This window comes from Prinia subflava, chromosome 4 (genome assembly GCF_021018805.1).
Source record: "Prinia subflava isolate CZ2003 ecotype Zambia chromosome 4, Cam_Psub_1.2, whole genome shotgun sequence".
NCBI lineage: Eukaryota > Metazoa > Chordata > Aves > Passeriformes > Cisticolidae > Prinia > Prinia subflava.
In genome coordinates, this window is record NC_086250.1 from 20,089,906 (window position 1) to 20,113,648 (window position 23,743).

The window sequence follows — 23,743 nt, forward strand, 5'->3', positions numbered from 1 at the left end:
CAGCTTCTTCAGAAAAGAAAAGACCAAAAGGTAATTTACCTACTGGGATCTTTAAGGACTACCTCACTCCCCTTAGGTATTCAGCTGTTTTTTCTCTCACCTTATTTAGCCCCATTGAACTCAAATGCTCAGTTTCTATTTGAGTCCTTTTCTTTACACTCATTTGAGACTTTTTAAGTTTCTTCACAGTTTCTTGCTATCTCCAAAATTCTGAATGCTCTCCTTGTTTTCCTCTCTTCACTTGTGGAAGATGAGACTGCAGAATGGAAAAGTCTGGCCAGTCTCAGTTAGTGCTGTTTCTCATTCCTTTGAGGCCTCTGGCCCAAAGCTGTTTTCAGTGCAGCAGTCAAGGGTGGAGGACCTAAAGGAGTCAGGGTATCCCCAGAGAGGGCAGTGAGAACTAGCCAAACACCAGCCTCCCAGTCCCACCTATACAGAAGAGGCAGAAATATAAATCTTCCCTAGAAGATAAGATAAAGCCCTTTTTTTTTCTTTCTTCCTGTCAGTGAATGAGTGAAAATTGACAAACAAGCTGAAGCAGATAAAATGGCAGGAAGCCAGAGGTTTCTGCTAAAAGCTGACTGACAAGTAGATCTGGCTAGAATTTGCCCACTGGTGAAAACTCATGGCTGCCCTTCTCACTTCATCTGTATGGAAAGATAAGAAAGATCAATTGCCTACTTTAATTGCTATTGAACTCAATCAACAAGCTCTTTGTGCTAATTCATCAGGGGAGATACAAATCCATGAAAATATTATCACTGTCAGTTTTTTCACTATAGTAACTATGCAAGTACATACACATTAGCTGCAGCCGTTCCATGTTCTAGCACATTTCCATGCAGCTCTTGGGGTCAAAGCCCAGAGGCACACACCCTGTATTTTGCATGATGTCAGGATAACAAACAGGGGTCATCAAGATGAATTGTCCAGAATAAAAAGCAACAGCATGTCCTGCATAAACACATTTTGTTGAATAGACAACAGCTGCAGCTGAGTGACAAAAACTTATCTGAAGTGAGATTCTTTCCCTACCGAAAAATGCTTTTTTAAGGATGATGAAAGAAGGTTGGAGAACAGTTACAATGACTATTGCTAATCAAGTAATGCATGACAGATTTCTGGTCTAAAATACTAGTTATCGTGTGCAAAAAATTCCCAACCAGATACCAAGACTGTTGAGGGAATGACTTCCCACCGTTTTAAGCCTTCAGGATCCCCATTTAGTTTGTATCCATACAAAATAGTATTCGACAGTCAGAGCTGTAAAATAAAGAATTTTAGAATCACAGACTATCTCAAGTTAGATGGGATCCTTGAGAATCACTGAGTGCAACTTCGTGTTCTTCATGGGACTACCTAAAACTGACCATATGACTAACAGGTTTGTCCATGGTCAGGCTTGGAGTCGTGACCTGAGTTCAAGAGCTTGGTGATATGACCCTGGGGAGCCTGTTCCACTGACTGACTGCCCTCCCAGTGAATAACATTCTTGATGTCCTAGGATGGTTTGTGGAAAGGATGTGGGAATGCAGCTTCCACCAGATCTCTGATATTCTAACACAGAGTCAAAACATAGCAAATACATATGAGAAAAAGGATCAATTCTTCTTCTTTCAAAAGAAAATGTTGGGGGTTAGATTTGTTTTTTTTCTTCTCACAGAATTTTTTCCCATAAGTTTCCAAGAAGCCTTGATGACTACTTAGTCAGAACAAAAGGAGTACTTGAGGGATATGGCAGCACAAGGCTACACCTATTGTTTATGAGTCCCTGGGAGTGTCCCTCAGAGGGGAGAGATGATGAGCTTTGGGAAAGGCAAAAAGACAGATCTGGGGGAGGGGGAGGCACTCTTGCTCTCAGCGCCGAGGAGGACGGTCAGGCTGCCCTCTGCCTCTGTCTCGTCCTGGGAAATCTACAGTCATCTGCTGTGTACCCAGGAATCCTGAGCTCGCTTTCTCCAGCCTCCCCCCACCGCCGCTGCTTCTTCGGAGCTTTGGGGTTCCCCTGCTACTCTGTAGCCCTGCACTGCCCAGCCCTGCCGGGACACCCCTGCTGCTCCAGCTGCCAGCGCAGAGCTCCTCATCTCTTCCACCGGTCCAGGACTTTCCTTCCTTCCAGTTCGGCCTCTCGGAGCCCTGCAGGGGCGCCGAGATCAAACTGCTCTGGGCTTTTGTAAAAGAAAGCCCTCAAGGTTCTTGGTTCTGTTTCTTATTGATGCTGTAGTTGTTGTTTGTTTGTTGTTTTGTCATATATACTAGTAAAGAACTGTTATTCCTATCCCCATACCTCTGTCTGAAAGTTCCTTTAATTTTTTTTTAAATTAGAATAGTTTGGAGGGAGGGGATTTGCTCCACCTCTAGAGAGGTCCTGCCCCCTTCCTAGCAGATCTTTCAAACCAAGACACCTACTATTGGTCATCTCACCAGAATAATCACCTTTCTGCAAACCTAAACATTTTCTGTTTCTGCCTAAAGAGTAATAGTAGTAGAACTTCAACAGCTGAAAATGCTACACCAGAAAAGGCCATTAGTGGGTGGAACACATTTCCAACTAGTGGAATAAATGCTAAAGCCCATAGAGAACTCTTGTGTCTCTTATTTTCACCAAAAGCAAAGAATTTGCAGGAAAACAAATCATCCTCCCCCCTGCAGAGTTATAGGCCAGGTGAGTGGAACTTCTTATATCACAATTATTACTTCATGGGAACAAAAATTACACGAAGCAGTGTTCCTTTCTCCAGTGCTAAGTATTATAATACAACAGAACTCCTGGGGACTAAAATGCTCCAGGAATACATCTAGAATAAAAAGAATAATAAAGGATAAAAGGTATTACAATTAGGAACAAGCAAAATTAACAATAACCTAGTGCAAGAAGCAGTGAATGTGACGGGGGCGAAAAAGTGTTCTTTTTGTTATTAGAAAAAGCTACGATGTCTCTCAAACAATGCAACACTAACTACAGAAACAATCTGAAGAAAATAAAGACTTTGGGAAAACTGGGCTCCTTCAAAAGCAAGAAACACTGAACTTGAAGTTCATGACATCAGTCTAGTTAACTGCCCTGCTTCTGTTAAAAATAATCAAATACTTCAGATAACAGTGGGTTTGCATGAGTAGTGTTTAAATGAACTGTTCATGTAGCTGAACTTCCTGAAACATCTGTCTGAGGTCTAAGACTACCAGTGGCACCCTTTTTCCATATAATCTTGTAGTTTCACCATCAAGTAAAGACCATCAAGTAACATAACATCAGACAAGTGAATGCAAGTCCCAAATGTTTCATTAAAACAATACAGATGGAACTATTTTATAGGCTTTTGTCTGTGTCAGCTAAAAACTGTGGAATCCATTCAGCTGTGAAAGGGGTCAAATATGAAGTAATAGAGGAGTATGTGCTCAAATTACCGGGAGATCAAAATACTAGTCAGTCCTCATCTTTGTTTCTGAAAGGGTGAGACCTAGACACCATCAACTTAAGCTCAAAGAATGCAACTTCCACAGGATTAAATCATTTGATCTGAAAAGAGGTAGCTCTACTAAGAGAAATTACTCAAGTCAAATTACCATCAGTGGCATCTCATTAATAACCTTACCAAGTATCTCAAAAAAATGAAACCTTGTAGGACTGCAGATTGACCTGAAAAGTGGTAACTCCATTAACAGAACCAAAATTTCGCTATTTAGAAGTTCAAATGTTCTCATACCATGTTGACTCAAAAAGAAAATGTCAATGGCATTCCATTAACAATGTTATTACAGATCCCCCCCACTTCAAAGCAAGTATTGAGACTAAAATCAGCCTGGACACCCTTACCTGGACTGAGATGGTTTCAGAAGACCTACGAGAAGAGTGACTTCAGCATGTGCTCGTGCTGTGTCAGGCACACAGCACGACTTTGTCATTTTAAGTGCTGTGAAAACATCACACAAAAAGGTGTGCCCAGACAAGGTGAACATCATGTTTCTCCACACGAATGACTATTTCAGCCCCAGTCCTTCATAACATTTTGTAGCTATACTGCCTGCTGAACTGCTCCATGGGAAGTAGCTCACGTCTGATCTATTGCCCAACACTTCCCTGAATCTCAGTTGTTTCTCAGAAATAAGCCAACACTACATACTTTACAAATGAGGAAATTAACCATTTCAGCTCCCTGGTTGCAAATCAAGAATATTCTTGGAGTACTTGCAGTCTCCTATCCTTTTCAGCTTATCAATCAGACATGGAAATACATATACTTCAGTTCTTTATAAATCTAGAAGCAAGGCTCACTAAACATTTTGATAAAATGCTCACATCAATACTGATCCTCACTAGGAATGCCTTGAGCAGTCACTGCTGTTCTTCTGTGAGTAATCGAATGCCCTTTGACAGGGAGGTGTCCATGTGAGCAAACAAAAAGCCATTATGATCTAAGACCATCTAAGTCTAGTCATTATATGCCTTCCCAGCTTTTTACCTGCAGGTGCCAAAGAAAGAAATTGTGCTGGAGCACAGGATGACCATTAACTCTCCCCAGCAAGTACAGGGTATATACAACTTACACCCCTCATGCAGATCAAAATGTCCAAATAATTTCTGTAGATCTAAGATTAGGACAGCAAAATGCTCTCGTTTCTCACAGGTGGATGATAATGTTCTGAGAAAGAAGTTGTTGTAATGGAGACACATGGAACAAGCGATAGCTGCCCAAATTAGTTTGAGACATTCTGTCTGTATTAGGCTTTTCCAGGGCATGCTTTTTAATTTTTGTCAAACTAAATAATTTTTGGAAAATCTCATGTGCAGTTATTCACCTTTTTCTCATTCTCTGCTATAATTGTCTTCCCCGGAGGTGCAGCACATGTTGCTACAATGAGCAATGCTTAAGAAGCTGAATGCAAAACAAAAATTCTTGCTGTTGAAATGTCACAGTCAGCTACTATGATACAAATGTTAAGTGGAAGAGAGTTGGCTACTTAGTCCTCAGTCCACATATGTTACAAAGAGCAGCTACTCCATCTTCCTGGTGGACACAGAACAGAACAACTGTAGTGCTTTTCCCCAGAATCAAGAGAAAGGTGGAGCTACAGAGAGGCCCACAGCAATTAGAACTAAATTATAAAACTGAGAAAGATCTATGTTTTTTCAAAGCACCATCAACAGTAGGAAAGTTCAAGGGGTTTACAAAGTCAGACATGAGGCTTTCTTCTGGAATAGTAGCAGAAGCATTGCACAGTGTAACAGAGGATGCAGACTGGGAGACCCTTGAAAGAAGCCCAGGAAATAATGCACCTTCTTGCATCGCACTGGGCTTCATCTCAGTATCCCAAACTCTTACAGTTCTATATCTCAGTTTAACTGATTATATTTGTAAATCTGAAGAGAAACTACATAAAAAACTGCAAGAAACTATCCCATGTTTGGTATCTTGCCTCCCTCCACAGAATCAGAAGTGATGCTCCTCATGAAAGCTACATGCCATCAAGAAGATGACAACTGCTAAGTCAGAACGGCACTATGAGTCCCATTATCATAACCAATTTCTGACCAGCCTCAGTGATTTCCACAGTACTCCTTTCTGACCACCTGTTTAGAACAGGTAGAAATGTAAGACCCAGTCTGATTTTATGTAAAATTACTTTCTTCATATTTTAGGTCTGAATAATAAAGGAAAATACATCTAAATGACAGTCTCTAATGCTGCATGGCTCTCCCTTTCTTTTTTGTGCAGAACAGGGACTGGGAGGGCAGAGGAAGTACTGCTTAGGCTACTCAAGATAGATTCTGATCTCTTCACAAAGGTTCCACTGTGCTGGTGAGTTTGAATTGCTATCTGTTTCTTGCTGGATACTAATTTCTTCCCAAACAGTCTGAAGGAAAATATCTTGGTTTACTAAAGCAGGTCTATTAATTTCCAGTCAACTGTACTGAAAACATAGATAAAAGACCCTGTTCTTAACATGGTAGCACTGGGTCACAGCCACAAGCATATTTTATCATCTGAGACGTCAGGCCTGTAGTATTCAATATGTCTATTAGCAAATACACAAAATCTCAATTATAATGTGAAAATTCAAGTCTAAAACTAAGCCACACAAGTTATAAAGATCTGTAAAATGTTTTGATTACAGACTTAGATCTCTAAAATCTTGAATTTGCATATTTAAAAAAATATGAAGAGAATATGAAGAGAAAGGGAAAGGGCAGGAAGAAACAGCAGTCTATGCCTATTATTTCACTGACATGTGCAGTAGGCCAGTCTACAGAAAGACAAAAGCTGGTGAAGTGCAGAAGCCTTGCAAGCCCCCCATAACATGTGACAGTTTTAGATCAAAACCTCAGTGCCATAGAAACACTTTAACTGAATAGTTACTGCTGCGTAAATGAATGTAAACATAAACAGATGCTGGGTTTCTCATTCTGTATTGCACTAATAGCAATTAGATCTTGCATATGAAGTGGAAAAGAAATGAAAATAGTGTACTTCTGCTTTATAACTTTGTGTGTTTGCCTTTGAGGCAGGCAGTGATCTACTTAACAGATAAACAACCCTGCACTGCCCTTAACAATGTATAATCTGCATCCAGTGCAATGCAAATACAGTCAAACTTTTACAATCCATGACAGTTTAGGAGTCACTCACTACTACTGTGAGGTAGATTGTTATGGGTGGCTGCAACACTCAGTGGAACTTGTTGACTAGAAAGATGGTGGAAGGAGAACACTGACCAATTTTATTCAAGGCTTTATCAACACTGCTATCGTTGTCACCCTCTTAAATTGATGTGAAAAACACCAAGCCAATAATCTGTTTATCAAATATACTCTCACATCTTCCCACCTGCCAATCAGAATCCCTCTCTCCCATGCTCAGCAGGTGGTAGCTGCCATTCTGTTTGAAGTATTTGTTTGATCATGGTTCCAAAATTGCTACATGGCAATATTACAATATATACAGCCCTACCACTACTATCATTCACTGGAAGAGCTTCTGCTGGTATCTAAAGATTTCATGGCATTTGAGTTGCTTTTGGTGCAATTTGCTGCAAAGACACTCACACACTGAGCATATGTTAAAACAGCTAACATTGGGATGTTAACTTACAATAATTTTTGCATGGACAATACAATGTGCCAGACAGGATACTTGCTTGCTGTCTAGATGGTAAAGGAAGTCTCCATAGCAAGGGTTCTTACAGGATCATCTTAGCTGGATTAGGTGAGACTCCCTAAAACATGTTTCTGTATGATTTTTGTAACCCAGCTGGCCCATGGTTGTCCTACCTGACCACTGCGAGATATGTATAATATGTCACTACAGATCACCTTAACCTAGGTACAAAACATTCCCTAACTGTCTTAAGTATGTACAAAATACTGTCCTACATGATCATTTCTACAGATGCAGGAAATGTTCCTATTGATTGTCTTACTCTTGTACAATTGATTAACTTTGCAGCAGGAACTGCCTGTGAATATTTGGGGCAGTCAGATTCTTTGGCCAGGATGTTAATCAACATGCTTAAGCATACAAATTGGTCTAGGCACAGAAGGGTCTGCCTGGGAAGTCTCAAGAACTGTCCGAAATTCCCACTGGGACCGCTTCTGTAACAAGCTGTCAAATACTTCTTGTGCCAGCAGTTCCATCAATCATCTGGTTTCAACTTGGGCTGCTCTCAAAACAGTCCTTCATGTCATCTGTGCAGACAACAAGCCTGGAATTCCTGGATCACTGTGGGAATTTAAGTGCACTGGGGTGCACACAGGCACAGCCCTGAGAGCCAGCTACACTACAATCATAATTAAAGAATTACACTTTACTTCTCTGCTTAAATCTCATAACCCTTGCCCATTAGCTCAGTTGGCCAGGGCATGGTGCTAATAACACCAAAGTCATGGGTTCAATCTCTCTATGGACCCTACACTTAAGAGCTGGGCTGGATGGATCCTTGTAGGTCCCTTCTAATTCAGAATATTTTGTGATGTCTGTCCAAATGATGTCAATATCCGACCTAGTGAACTGTCTTCAAAGTTCAGATGAAAGTGGCTAAGAATTAACTCATCTCATACTGCAGTAAATGCCCGAAGACAGGCAATCTTTACGTCATGCACTATCTGAGTTTGGTTGTGCTGGATTAGACCACTGATGTTGACTGAGTCTGCACACATCAACTTTTCTGACAGGAAATCACCTAATGCAGCACTGGTACTCAGATTTGTGGTCTATTGTTTCTGGGAGCAGTAAAAGCTAGAATATTGTCCATATATATAGCAAAGGATGGAGCTTTTCATATTTCCCTTTCAGATCAAATGTTCATCTGCTACGAAAACCTATTCACCATCCCTTCAAGTTCATAAATCAATTGCAGCACATGTGGGCTAAACTATTTAAAGGAGGTGGCTTTTCTGCCCTATTAATGATGAAGGGACTGTATCTGGGCCATTTACTCACAGCAGAGCAGGCAACTGCTCAATGTACATGCTGCCTTCTTCAGTTCACCTGATGTCATAAGTTTGTCAGGCAACATCTGGGAAAACAAACTCACCTCATCTGTATTCCACCCATCACATACAGTACTGCCTTATTGGCTGTTCCTTCTTCTCTAGGACAGTGCAGATGATAATGGATTTAATGCCTGCATTTCCCTGTGAGTGAACTGACACAAGATTCCGTGTTTAACAATGAAGTTCAGAAGCCAAGTGCCCAAGCTGCACACGTTCAGTGGTTTGTCCTGGAGTTTTCTTCAAGTTAGACTGAACTGAAAAAAACACAATACACAGCAGCCTGACATTTGCAAATCACTGCTGTGATAGATGAATGTTTCACAGGTATTTTTTTTCTTTTAGTTAATGTTTTAAGAAGACCAATTTCAGTTTCCAGTTATTTTGTGGGATGCATTGCTGTAATAGATATATCTACCGCATTAGGACCAAAGCTGATTAATACAACTAAATCATCATATAAAGTGAATTTACACTGTGCCAAGTAACTTTCCAGTTTGCAGTCACAACCATATGTCACCCCATAAATTTGGAAGAGTTATGTGTGGGCCATACTGAGTAGAGCAAGAATGAAGTATGTAGCTGTGGAATACTTCAATTACTGGCACCCTTATCAGCAGCCTACACTTCAAGGATGCTTATTGCTGATTACTAACTGCATGTAGCAAGTTTAGTTAATGGGAGAGAGTTCACACTCCTAACAGCTTGTAAGTTGAGGGAGAGCTCTTAAGCACCCATGTATCTCCCTTGAGGTTATTGGCAAGGCAGTGGGGAGACAGGCCAACTTATTTTGGGGAAGGTTACAAGCGTCTTAGTAGAACTGGTTGTCAAAATCTTCAAACTGTAAAGAAATACATCCAGCAAGCTGCCATCTCAACTGTGCCTGACCCTTTTCCTGGAAATGCTGTTATTTTGGCTCAGCTCCACAGTTAAGCCTCCTCCTCTTCTGTCCCATCCCCTATAATGTGGCCCAAGCAAAGATGCACCTTTCCCTGGCCATTCTTTCCTGTGCTGCATCCCTCTTCCAAGCAGGCTGCTGGTAGTTTGCACCACCTGCTTCCAGGGAGAGAATGAATCTAGGCTGTTAGTGGTGCAACAGGAAAGTGAACAGCTGTGTCACCTTGCAAAAGGAAAAATAAGTCTTCTCTAAATTGTAAAAGGAACATCTGACATGCTTAATTCACAGCAGCAAAGTAGGTATGTTGGTTTGCTGGCCCTAGAAATTCTGATATAATCCATGGTACCTTGTCTTCCCTTTCTTGCAGTGAAAGATTTCCTCTAAAACCTGAGAGAAAACAACAGCCACAGCCAAGACTAATTTTCCATTACTTTCTTTAGGACACTGGTTGCTCTAACTCTAAGCTAAACAGCATGTATTTTCAGAGCTGCAGGATATGTTAAGAAACATTGCCAAATACCAAATATTTTAGTCTCCAAATTCTGCCTTTTAAAAAATTAATACACTACTGAAAACTGTTGCCTGAATTCTAAATAGCTACTTGAAAACAAAAAAGCATCCATACTATTTATGGAGGATTAACATTATGTGCTCCCTTCCACTGTTTGAGCAGGAACAGGAGTAGAAGCAGGACTTTTCCCAGGACTTAAGGGCTTAATCTAACATGCCAGCTCCTGCTGCATTAGAAGGAAGAGGCTGGAAACTCATACATATCCAACAAAAAAAAAAAACAAACATGAAATGAAATGTTTTCTGTAGCTGCTAAAATGTGTTTCAGAACAACTGAACACTGGTGAATGAAAGCTAAGCAGAAAGTTCTCATGCTATTACTTAGTCTAAACTCTTTTAAAAGTCAGAAATTGGTATTGATTACAGGTTTAAAAAAGAACTATGGAGGGTCATTTAAACTGAAACATAGGATATACTGTAACACTGAACCCATAGATCATTTCAGAGAAAGACAGGCTTTCTAGTAAACATCCAGCATCAGCTCCATGTTTTCTTAACTCCACGCAGCATAATATAGCTCCCAAGAGTGCAGGTGAAATACATGAACCCAAACCAATCATTAAATCTTCTCTAGGGGCTACATAAGAAACAAATGAGATGAACTCCTACAGCTGTCTGTAAACAGCGCCTCTGTCATCTTTGCTAAAACCTGCAGAATGATCTGGATATGAGCCAGCATCATTCCTGGCTTATTAAAACTGTTTGTAACTCTTTGCTCTCGTTTGGCAGTGTCTGTCACATTCTCCTATGCTCAGTACTATATACTGTGTTTTTTTTGGTGAAATCAGGGAAATTGCTTGATATGGAGAATGACGAGCTCTGAACAAGAGGGGCACACCTGAAAAGACTTATTTATGCATCAATACCTGCATCCAGCTACTAAGTGGTCTTCAACCTAAAAGCCTATGGGTTACATGCAAGATAGCCTAGTGTTGATTTAGCTCACCAGTCATATAAAAAAAATTAAGGCTCAGTGAAGAGGGAGGGACAAAACAATTTTGCTCTGTAGCCTCATATCTGCTCATTGCTTTGCCTATAAATCAGAAATTTGGGGATCACTGAAGTATGCTCTCTTGGTTCTTATTTACTTAACTAGATTGGACCATATTCAAATGACCAGAAGGAAAACACTAAGAGGTCTGCCTTCCCCAGCTGAGAGGCTAATTAAAACCCCTACAATTTGCAGAAAAGCACATGTAACACAGATATGTACAAGATTTATAAGAACAAACCTCCTCCTTGCTATGAAGCTATAAAGAACAGAAGAAAGATCTCTGGCTAATTAGGTTAATATCAGCTTATGACTTCATGTAGAAGAACCAATGAAAAATAAGAACAGAAACAAAGTATTTTTCTCAAGAACCACTTTTTTCCCTTTTCCATCTCTTTCTAAACGTTTCTGTATTCAGTATTTCCCAACGTAGTGTGCTTTGAATTTCCCTCTTAGTAAGTACAACTATTGGCCAAATTTTGTTTTTTCCCTTGTTTCAGGGTGCTGTTCAGAACAGTCTGGTAAGTCGTACAAATTATTGCTACCAACTTCAAATGCTAAAAGCTGAATACTTCATTCTAGCTCCACAGGTAAAAACCATACAGCTCAAAATCAATGCTGTGTCTCCATGTTCTGACTTAAAATTTTAACTATGAAAAGATAATTACTTTGAGTAAGCGATCTCCGCCCCCCCCCTCCACCACTGATTGAACTCTTTTCATATCCATTCCTTTTGGAAGGGCATCCAGATAAAAATGTAGCTATTGTACTACTGCTCCCTCATCACAGTGTGTGTACTTAAGGTGTCATACACCTGTGCTTGACGCATGCAGGGCAATTGAAGTGTTTCCAGTAAGAGACTTGGGCTTGTTAAGCAGGATACATAAGATTCCACCATTGCTACTAAGAAGAAGTATCCTTAGAAAAGCTTAATGTGATCAGATGGACAGCCAGAATCCTCTAGCTAGCAGGTAAAATTCTAAGCTGCTAGACAAAATATTGCATTAGGTGCTCTCATCCCAGAGAAACTGCACTGATTTTAGCCATTTAACACCTTCTAGTTAAGTTTAATCAGGGTTACAATCATATCAGATAGAATTACTTGTCATCAGGGAGAATATTTTTAGACGGTAGTTCCCCTGCAATTCACCAGCCAAGGGAGATGAGGAACAAGAGGGTGACATCAAATCAGAATGACTGACACATGCATCTGTCTGTCTTTACCTTGAGCTCATCTGCATCATAGAAGTCAATGCGCACAGCAGGGACCATCCATGTCTGGAACAGAGTTGCCAGGATCTGTTTGGCAATTGCATCTGCGATGAGGTGAAAGTGCAGTGGGTTTCGCCTGATGTGAGAAGGGAGAGAAACGTGTTAGTTCAAAGGTTTCTAATCCCTGTTCTTAAAGGTCAAAATCAAATTACAAAGCTTTATCTGTGTCTATGATGTTGAGTTTTGAGTATGCAGCATGTCTGGTGGAGTCCTGCTCTGTGGCCAAAATGCTGAGACACAATTTGAATACACAAGACCGCAACAAAATACCCCATCAGTTTCTGGGTGGATATGAACATACAGATCCTTTGACTTCAGAAGAATGCAGTAATTTATAACAGCTAAGAGTCTTGGCCCTTGCACCAGCTCCTTTAAGAAAGGCCAAGTTAATATCCCTCTGGGGACTTGAGCTCTGGAAATTATTGTTTCAGTTTCTAGGTGAACCTGGTAATTTATCTTTGTGGTAAGAACAGTGTCTGTAGAGAAATAAGGGTGCAAGGAATAAATAACAATTTGAATGAGGTGAAATTCTGGGACCCTTGAGTTTACATGGAACTTTTCTACAAAGCAAACCTGGGGAATCAACAGCTGTCCTATAGGAAGCCAAACTTAGATGAGTGAGGTGAGTGCCTTCTAGCTATTCACTGGCATAGTGAATAGAATGGAGATTGCAAATCTCATCACATCCTTTTTCTTAGGAGGAGGAATGGTTAAAGAAAGGCAGAAAGAAAGGAAACATTTTACTTCAAAACACCAGATCTGGGTTCACCTCTATAGTTACAGGACTTGGGCTAACTGAAAAGCTTCAAAACACAATGGGTGAAGCCAGTATCAGCAAGAATGGCAAGATTTGACAAAGTGTATGGATTTTTCTATACTAATGTGAACTTAGACATTATAAGTACCTTGTTTAATTCCCTTAACCTACCTCCCTTTCTGGGAGAGAGTAAGCAAACCTTCTGTGGTAGGAAACCTACCAGTGGACATTAGTCACAAATTGTAGTCTTCCGTGTTTACCCCTAGCTTAGCAACTTTCCCTGTCAGCAGATAAGGACAGACTTTGAAAAAATCACTAAGAAGACAAATGGTTTGTTCAGACTTTAGCACAGGATCAACCTTTCTTTGATCACTAGAGTGGAATAGTGGATTCTCATTTCTATGGAATTTGTAAAGCTAAATAAGTGTACTTGTTAATTGGTACTTTTCATCTAAGAAGAGAAGTATTTCATTTCAGATGTTGATGAAAGAGGAAGATGAGCGATGCTACTACACTCTTCAGTGTGAATGAGAAGTGAGGAAAACTATGTTAATTCAGGCCAATATACTTCCATTACATTTTTGGGCTTAATCCAAAAAATGAAGGTTATTTTTTTCTCCATTTTCTAGATTAATGAAAAATATGTGCCTTCCTGTCTAATGTTTCTCTTCTAGCTTTGATGAATAATATTGCTTCCCACTGAACAAAGTCCACAGGAAAATGTAAAAATACATATAATGGCTCATAGTATTTTAACAGACTTCTCAGTAGAAAGCGGAGATTGTTGTGAGAAGCAATGTATGACTGGATTTTGCAGTGTCAGAAATACTGCACGTAAGATCCAACCCAGCAACAGGGGCTGCCAGTAAAGCTGCTGTATTGGCTTCAAGGACACTGCATCACATTATGTGCTTACAGGAAAAGCAGAAAAGGGCTGGGTAGAAGCCTTATATATGAGATAACCATGATGGCAGAATAAACCCACTGATCTGCCTTAAACAATATACAAAACACTAAGCCACCACATGCTTTTCAAAAGACAAAGGTCTTTCAATCTCCAGCTTGCACTGCAGGGAAGAGGGGACAGGGAAAGGCGTAAGCTGCCAGCTGCTGAGTGTCCCATTACCAAGCTAAAGGGATCACAGCAATTACATCTGCTTCACCAGCCAGCAGGAGAGTAGAGGAGGACACCCTGGCTCATGCAGATTCCGCAGTAACCAGGCACCTTGCCAAGAAAAAGTCGGGAAATAGCAGTGATCAGGAAATACATCTCATTAGTGGAGACAAGGCCAAGAGAAACGAAGTACAACACCAGTGGCTTTGGGTACAGGCAAAGCAGTATCTCAAGACAAAGAGATGTTCAATATCAACATACGCATCCCACATAGGTCCCTCTGCTAAGCAGAGGCTGAATCTGGATTCTGGTAGGACAATTTTCCAGCTGGTGTTCTTCAGTAATTTCCTTCCCTTTTTTAAAAAAATCTGGGGTTATTTATCTTATATTCTAAAGTAGAATAAGAAGAGTAAAAAAATAGTTTAAAAAAAAGAAAGTTCCATCTTCTTCCAAATGATCATTTAGTTAAATGGAATTGATATAAAATATTTCAAGATGAAACACACTAGTTGAAAAGAAAAAATCTGACACAAAGACACTCAGATGTTCAGTAGCAGTTTAAACTTATCTGAATGACCCAGAGTGTATGAAACTTAAATGGGAACAAGTGGGTGACATTTACTTTGGTTCATCTCCTACTGGGAGAAAGAAAAAAGGGTGACTGTACTCCCACACAGAAATCTCTTTCAAGTTGTTAGCCTCATGGTAAAGATTCAGCTGGAAGGAAAGTGTATGTCAGAGGCAAAGCAGAAGATTATCACTTACAAAAATATATCCCCCAAACAGCATCGTGGCCTGATGACATTTACAACTAAATGTACATCAGCCACAGAAAATTTTACTCCAGACGAGATTTCAGTTCTGTGAATTGTGAGGTTTAGCACGGTGCTGGAAGCCAACAGTGCACAGCCTCAAAGCTGGAAGACCTTCTGAAGGTAACAGTACTAGCATACACACAGATGACATCTTTCACCTCTTCTGCTCTCTGCAATATGTGAAGCCTAAAAGATATGGGTTGCTGCAAAGTGTTTAAGAAACAAGTTTAGAAGCTTGAAGACCAACCAACATTCATTATAAAAGGTACAGAGGAGAATCTGCAAGATGAGAAATCTTTCTCCAGAGATGTATGAAAGGCATGCCATGATTATATGACAACATGATTGAATCACTGGCTCTAAGAATTAGGAATGACAATCAGGATATTGTGAAGGATTACACTGAAAGCTGAATTTCATTAAACTTGGACATTTTCCTCATTTTCCATTGGGTACATCAACATCAACATCAACCAACATATAAAGGTTGGTTTTATCTTGTACTGATAGAAATCACTGTGGGGACAGTGTAACGGGGACAAGTATATGCAATTATGGAATAGTATGGGTCAATATATGGCAACTGTGATAAACTTCTCCCACAAAACTAACAGGTTTTGGAAAGTCCCCAGTATTCCTGTAAATTAATCTGTTTGGGAACAAATGTTTCTAGTATCCCACTTTTCAGAACCCTGAGCCCCAGGTCTTCCAGATTCCTTACTGCAGAAGCAGGTATTAAAACAGCCATAGAATTTATCACAAGCTCCAGAAATACCTAATCTTATTTAATTCAATGATTTTGAACATTTGAATTTCTACCAACTACAACTTCTCACAGTTTCTGCTACATGGAAAATGCTGATGTAATAATGTCTTTATGTGGTAAAATGTAGTTCCAAAATATGTTTATTTCCCATCAAGTGGAAACTTAAAGTTATAAGTACTGTATTCAGAAAACTGCAAATCTTCATATATTAACTTATTCCACTTATCTTAAGATCAGAACACTATTTGACAAAGTAAATCATATGTAAACAGCACACATTTATTTTCCTAAATTACTTTCCTCAAAAGTGAACAAAGGGAGATTCTAGCAAAGATTTTTATGCATGGATGCTTAAATATAGGCTCTTAGACCTAAATATAGGGGTTTGAATGAATGCCCTCATTTTCAAAATTCCTGAGGTCCTATAAAGTTAGTAAAATGAAAAGAAGTCAATTATTTAAAAGTCAGGCCATGAATTTAGAAGTCCATTTCCATTTCTCCACATTTTTTCTCTACAGCCAAGATACCCATTTCTCTACATTTTTTTCTTATTATGATGTCTTATTTTTGCACTTCAAAACTTCTTACTCTTCATCAGATTTATGATCTGCTTGCTCTAGCATTTGTGGCCCTTTCTTTTCAAATAGCCATTTCCACAGAGTTAAATACAGAAATTCACAATTGAAAAAGGGAGTAGTGAACCAAGACTCGCTCTTCCCTTCTGCACTATTCCATAGCTCAATTGTTAGTAATTCAAAAGGCAGCTCCTTGGTTACACAGTTCTCTCTCTGCAACAGAGGGATTTTATTTTCTAAGATTATAAAAAGGGTCAGTAGCCCAGGGGGTTTATTTCCAAAACCTATACTTTATTAAGGGAGGCACAACAAGGAAATACCTTTTACATCTGTAACAAATGGTTACAAGAACTTCAAACAGGAATCATAAAAGGCAGTTTGGGAAACTTTTTATCCTAATGCCCATATGACAATCCCTCTCTCATATGTGAAAAGTTTTAATGTGAAAATCTTCAAGATTTTTTATACCACGTCACATTCAGTATTGATGAAAATACTCCCCAAACTATTGGAGAGATCCTAAATACACACTTGGTGCATCACTCATGAATCTTCTTGTTTTGTGTTAACTTACAGAATTTCTTTGGGAAGTACTAAGAGATTTCATGGGCAGATTGTTTTAAACATTGCTTTCTCCATTATGCCTCTATTGTGGGGACAGCAAGAAGAAACAAAAAGAAAGTGTGCATTACTGATGCATTTATATGGATCAGAAAAACCATGTCATGCTTTATGGTTTTTGCCAGAACAACAAAACAGAATGAAACATCAGAAAAGCTGGAAACACTGACAGAGGTTTTGAATTCTCAAATTAACTCCATTAAGGCAAAATGGTCTCAATGGAATATAGCCATTAGATTATATAAGCTTTAATTACCAGCCAGTGTTGACTTGTGACTCTTACTTGGAAATTACATGTCACCCTTTTAATTTAATTTAGATTTTCATTTGGTTTGCCTTATTCTACTTGTTCTAAGAAAAAAAAAAAAGAGTTCATTATTCATACAGCATTCTGTAACACAGCTTAATATCCTGTTCTTAAAAATGCTCAGACATACTCTTAACTTTCAGGTTACAAGCCGCCTTCTTACAGCAAAGAGGCAACTTTCTATTAAAAAGCATTTGTCTGGTTGTCTGGTTTTGCTTACATTCCTTTCAAAGCCCCCACATTCCTATGCCACTAGTGTTGTAGCATTGATGGAGAGAACAGCTGAAGAAGTAAACACAGTGACTCCTGTGAAGAAGAGGGATTGACATAGTGGGGGGAAAAAAGAGCACAAAAAAACCAACCCAGTAATTGCTGGCACAAAAGAGAAGTAATTTTTTAATAGATTGTCAGGCTGACCTAACTGCCAGAAATGGGCTATAATTGTTTAAGTTTAGTTTTTTCTTTGTTTTCAAATGAAACATAGTGTTAAGCATGTCTTCAGAAAAGATAAGTGCACATTAAAAAACATTTTAGCTCTTACTCAAGTTAAGACTTACCTGAACAGACAGAGAAAATATCTTTTCAATATGAAACTGTAATTGTGGGCTGTTTCTGTGGCACTCTAAGGTTTACCATTTTCAGATATGGAGTGAAACATTGAAAATCACCAATGTAACTTGGACCAATAGTTGCAAAAGATTCAAGAAATGTAATCAGCAACAGAAAACTGCTTCAATTTTGAAAAAGAAATGCAGGTGCTTTTTAGCATACTACTATAATCACTGTTTCCAAAGTCTTTGCACTTCATTATGCCAATTTGACCCAATATAATTAATTTTTAGTGTTTAGTCTTTTGGTTTGGAAAAACTAAAGTTATGCTGCTCTTAGCACACAGTGATAGGAGATTGGCTTATGTTAAACTCAGAGATAACTTTTTTTTTAGCCCTGCAATGGCTTTATAAAATCTGTCATAATTGGGAACTGGATGTGCAAGAAAGGAAAAAAGGGAAGTTGCAGAGTAGGACTGAGTATTCATTCTACATGCCTCCCTCTGTGCAGCGCTGCCAATGCATATTCATCAGACTGCAAACCCTGCACTATCCCAGCTCTGCTGAGTCTCCTCCTGAGAACAGACTGTCAGTTATGTCAAACTGGGTGTTAAAAGCTGCTGCGGCTGAAGCATACATTTTCAAAAGACAATACTGGAATCAAGTTTCTTTATTACTGGGAATGAAACACATTTCTGAACTATGGTGTTCTTATGCAGAATCAATCACACTACCCCTTTCCTCTCTCTTTCCTCTCTCTCTGCTTTTTCCACTCTCTGGAACCTGAAGATAGATATGGTTTCTCAAATGGTCTGAACAAGTGGCTTGCCTAAGTCTCATAATATACATGGTATGACTCAAATCCTGGTGGAGAGCTGAAATGTTCAATATGCAGGATTTGCTGTACATTCATGCAAGAGAGAAGAGGCAGCACAATCCATCTATAGAAAATCCTGTGGTGTTTATCCTTAATGACCCAGCACTCCTGCTGTTTTGTGTCTCTATCTAGCACTCTAGCTAAATTTGGGGGTATAACAGATATGTTAATGCTCCCTGGGATTAGACTGACATGGCCTCCTTTTCTCAGAGCTTTTCTATTGGAGAAGTAGTGATTTCCTATGGAAGCAGGGAATTTAGGTATATAGTTTTGTATCAAAATGCACACTAAGACATGCCTTAATTACTAACCTGTACAGAAATGCCAAAAGAAGGACATGACACTTTCATGAATTCTAGATGGATTCACTGATACCAGTGTCTCAAAACAAACACCAACTGTGGTACAGGAGGGCAGGTTAGGACATTAAGCCTCGTTGCTTTGAGCAGTCTGTTGTTTAATCAGTAGATTGGATTCAGGGTGCGTTTAAGGAAAAACAAAATCTCTATGACAGTAAATTTGGCAGCGTATTTTTTCTGTTCTTGCAAAACTATATTTGAGATTGAATGTGGGGATCCAAATAAAGAACCAGTAGCCTAACTTAGAGATTAGGATAAAAAACTTCTTGTTAAGCAAACTTCCCCACTGGAAGCATACAGACCTTTCAAATGTCTGTTCTGCTTGTCTTGTTGGACAATGCCACCCAGAACGCACTCCCTGGTGCATATTTAGGGTTAGAAGAAGAGACATCTCCATGCCTGTTTTCAGTGAGGACCCAAGTCAGAGGTAACCTTGATGCTGACATCATGAAGGACTGAACCAACCACTTCCAACTCTCCTAACTCAACCTTCCTAAATGCACTATCATGACCTGTCTCTACCCTTCACTCCTATAATTAAATAGATCCTAGCAACTAAAAGAAGACTTTCCAATCACCACCATTTCTGAAGTGCATACTGGTCTCCAAAATAACAGTCTGCACATGACAACCAATGCAAGGGAACTTAGTTCTAAATCAATATTCAGATTAGTTTGTCGTTTCTTTTTCCTTATTCTGATGCTTAAGAAGCCAGTGTTTTCTAGAAGATAAAAAAAATGTTTGTAACAAGCTCTGTCTCTTTTCTGAGAATATCTTCTCTTTCTAGCAAACAATTTAATGCCTAGTGAGAAAAGCTAGTTCTAGGCAGGAATGGACTTAGATTTGTCTTTAGGTATGTTCTGAACAAACAAGGGAGTTAGGTTATCTTGAAGGTACTCAAGTTTCAGTAGCTATACTGGACTTTATCTTGACCACCTCTGCTGAATTCGACAAATCCTTAGAGATGAGCAGTAGTGCAGGTCAAACAACAACGTGTTTGTGACAGAGGCAGCATCCATCACTTAGAAACACCAAAATTAATTACATTTTTTGGATTAATATTTTAATTTATTATTATTTAATAATTTAATTACATGGCAGTATTGTTTATAAATTTGCTCAGGAGTGCCTTAAGTAAAACAGGGACATTTCCTTTAAGGAACACAGAGAGAGGCTGTTTAAACATTTGAGCTGTGAGATTTCTATTATTTACAGACTGTTTGGATACAGAGAGATTCAAGTCTTCTCAAAATGGATGCAAGAACTAGGACAAAAAACAGGGAGAAGTTAACCATTAGGCTAACTTGTGTCACCACAAAAATGTGATTCGCCATGAAATCCCTTGGAAACAACAATTAAAACAGACAAAGCCTCCCCATATCCTTGCAATATAAAGCCCATTTACACTGAATAATTCAAATTTCTAATTGGAAATTGATACAGTTTTAACATTTAACAGAATTTTAACATTCAGAAAAATTCTGCACAGATGGATTTTTAGTGGATTTTTGCTTTTGTTATGTTTATTTTAGTGTTTTTCTTCTGGTCCTCCCCTCATCTAACATGAACATGCTACTTCTCAAAAGACTTGCAAAGACTGTGCATTGGTAATGGAAGCTGCTCTCCTCTCATATTTTGATTAAACAGTACTTATGGAGTATTTTTTCATACTGGACAAAGTGAGTATTTAGCATTTATATTATTTTAGGAAGCTTACCAAAAATGATAAAATGGTGTAGTAAAACCATTGTCAGGGAGTGACTACTAAGGTTTCCAGCAGGAGACTGCAGGCAAACATAAGGAGCTAAGTACTGAAATGGAATGCCCCACTCATGCTAGATGCAAGAAGATATTACCACATGACATGAACGACAGTCATTCACCCTTGCACAAAATTGTCTTTCAAATAAAGCAGCATATTGAAACTATCTCCTTAATAAGTTGTTTGTACTGCATATTTTACTAGTCTATTTGTCCTGTTTGAGTCGAACAGTCTGATCACTTTCCTCATTTTAATCCACTTTCTGCAACATTATTGGAAAGCATCTTCAAGAGACATTTCTAAACTGGACAATGGACACACACATACACCCACACAGTTTAATGTGAATTCTCTTTTTCTGAAGCTTCTGTCTATTAAGGGAATTGGCTATTTGGGGTTTTTTTTATACATTTACACCTCTCAACTTTGGGAGCTAACCAGGTTGCAAAACCTGTTGAGGGACTGTAAGCAGCCATTCCAAAGCCAGAATAAACCATCTGAATTTAATGAAATAGTGTATATAATGACTGTAACAGCAGGTTTACTTCAAAAATGAATGTCAAGATTAGAAGCTGGGATGGTCAAGAAACCAGTGCGCATTTATCATCTACACCTGTGCCATAAACTGGTGATAACTGATACCAGAAACAGGCTAAATGAATACAACACTGTTACTACCATTATCACTATTTTACAGCATTCAGGAACGTGCTGATGCTATAGAGTGAAAATAGATACTGTCCCTATTCCCACAATGCAACAGGGGGAGCAGGTGGATCTCTGATCCCTCCTATTCACTGTAGAAATCTTCACATGGGTAAAATCTATTTGAGATGGTCATAAATTAAATGCTTCATTCCCTAAAAAAAGAAAGAAACTAGGGAAGGGAATCTGACCCTCTCTTGAAGTAACAGAGTAAACCTAGAAAAGATTCAGTTAATCAGATATACAATATACAGGAAAAGAAAGCTACCTTTACCTGTGAAATAAGACAGACTTGACGAGTGTGACAACATCCCGACTGGCATTGTACCCTGCACAGACAATGGCAACGTGGATAGTCTGTGGGAGAAAAGGAACAGAAAGAACAAAAATTAAAGTCTGGTCACGTGTTCATCACTCGTTAAGGAGAGCACACACATGACACTGCAGTTGTTTAGTGCTGCAATTGTTAGGGATTTGAGTGGGTGTTTTGCAGCTGTTTGCAACCCACTCGAGGCAGTTTGCTAAAAACATCTTGAGTTATAGCACCATCATCATTCCAAAGTCATCACTATCCCTACATTACATCAGATGTTTGAACAGAATTGCATTTATTAGCTAAGACATACGTGTGCATGTATGTACACACAGCTTCCCCAAGTATGCAGCACACAAAATCCTGAGTGTGCAAACATCCAGACATTTTTAATCTTCTGTTTAAAATTTAAATTTAAAATTTAAAATTCTGTTTAAAATTACATCTGATAATTAGAAGCAGATATGATGTCAGAAATTTTGTATTATTTCTGTCTTATGCACAGCCCCTATGGAGAGGGTGAGCAAGCTCTCACGGATGAACATGACTGCAGCTATTGGTTTGCCAGGGCTGGATGCATCCCAGTGATGTGATGCACAGGCTGTGAAGGCACATGGCCACCTCCCCACCCGTGACTACCAGTATGGGCTGTTCTGGCAGGACTAACGTGCAGTTAAACACAGTCCCCACAAACACATTCTCTCCACCTCATGACACTGGTAAATTATCACTTATTCTGTGCCTTTTTATGTCCCTTTTAACATGAGGCAGAAGATTCCTCATCGCTTCAGGAGGAAAGGGAAAATTGAAAAGGTGCTACGAGTCATTATTTAGCCAGTAAGCACTAATCTGAGAAATGCTGTTACGTTACTCTGCATTGCTTTTAAAGATTAGCTATTTCTGCTACATAGGGAAAAAAAAAAAAAATCCTAGCAAGTTTTGACTCCAAGTTCTGTGATCCTCTGTTTCTTAGTGGTCACAGAAATGAAGCAGAATTCACCATGCTGCCAGCACAAAGCTGCCATTGGGGACACAGCTGTGAAACTGCAGGGAAGCTTCATTTGGCTTCCATTTGAAGCTTGGTTAGCTGGTTTCTCACACACACAGCTCATTTTCCACAGAATGCCCACTATGATGAGAACAAATGAGGAATTCTGCCTCCTCACACAGCCACATATTCCCAAAGCCTGGCTTGTAACAGAAGCACATTTACACAAGAAGTGCCATGTGTTGGGCACATCTGAGGAGCCCCATCCATTGAGATTGCCTGGTCTAAGGCACAGTTTGAATCATACAACTGCCACGTGGCTGCACTACTGCAGAACGTCCCCACGAACACCACAGCTGCCTCCAGCCCTTCTGTGCCTCACAAGCTCGGGCATGTTTAAGAGCTGATATTTTAAGAGGACCTGAATTAATAAGAAAACCGTCTGTCCAAGGAGGTGTGAGAAAGAAAAGGTATTGCAGTACATTTTGGCAACAGCTTTGTGAGGTATTAGGACTTTAAATTTATGTTAAAGTCAACAAGAGCCAAGCATGCTCAACACTCGGCAAAAATTGATTGTGTTTCTCTCTTGTGAAAGAGAGAAGAACAGAGGCTTCTTATTAATGACTTTTATTGCAGCAGGAATCTGAACTGTACTCATCAGCATGGGTTGCCGTAGGTGCACTGATTCCTGATCTTATACATACTGGCCTCCTCTCTGATTGTCACCTGGTCCTTCTCAGGCTTTTGGAGGACCTAAGATCCTTCACCTCAGTGCCAACTAAAATCAAATTAACTGAGAACAGGTTCACTCCTGCTTTAAACATTTCACCTCAAGGCATTAGACCAGAGACAAACATTTTAGGGGTTTTCACAGAACAGCATTGTCATATACATTCGACATTGTTTTATACTACCTACACTTGCCAGAAAAGCTCTCCTCAAAGCCCTAAAACTGCCCTCCAAATCAGGGTTTTTTCTGTCAAGTGCTCACCCACATCTGTTCTCCTTTTACTAAAT

The 23,743-nt window shown here is 39.3% G+C and overlaps 1 protein-coding gene across 2 annotated transcripts in view; it reads right to left on the minus strand.

The window, feature by feature from the left end:
• Window positions 1-23,743, minus strand: part of LARGE1 (LARGE xylosyl- and glucuronyltransferase 1) — a 272,408-nt gene that overhangs the window by 110,968 nt on the left and 137,697 nt on the right. For both annotated transcript variants that reach the window (XM_063395775.1, XM_063395774.1), the window contains 2 exons: window positions 21,700-21,782; window positions 12,172-12,295 (listed from right to left, as the gene is read on the minus strand). In XM_063395775.1, coding sequence (XP_063251845.1) covers window positions 12,172-12,295; window positions 21,700-21,782 — 207 coding nt within the window. The remainder of the gene's footprint in view (window positions 1-12,171; window positions 12,296-21,699; window positions 21,783-23,743) is intronic.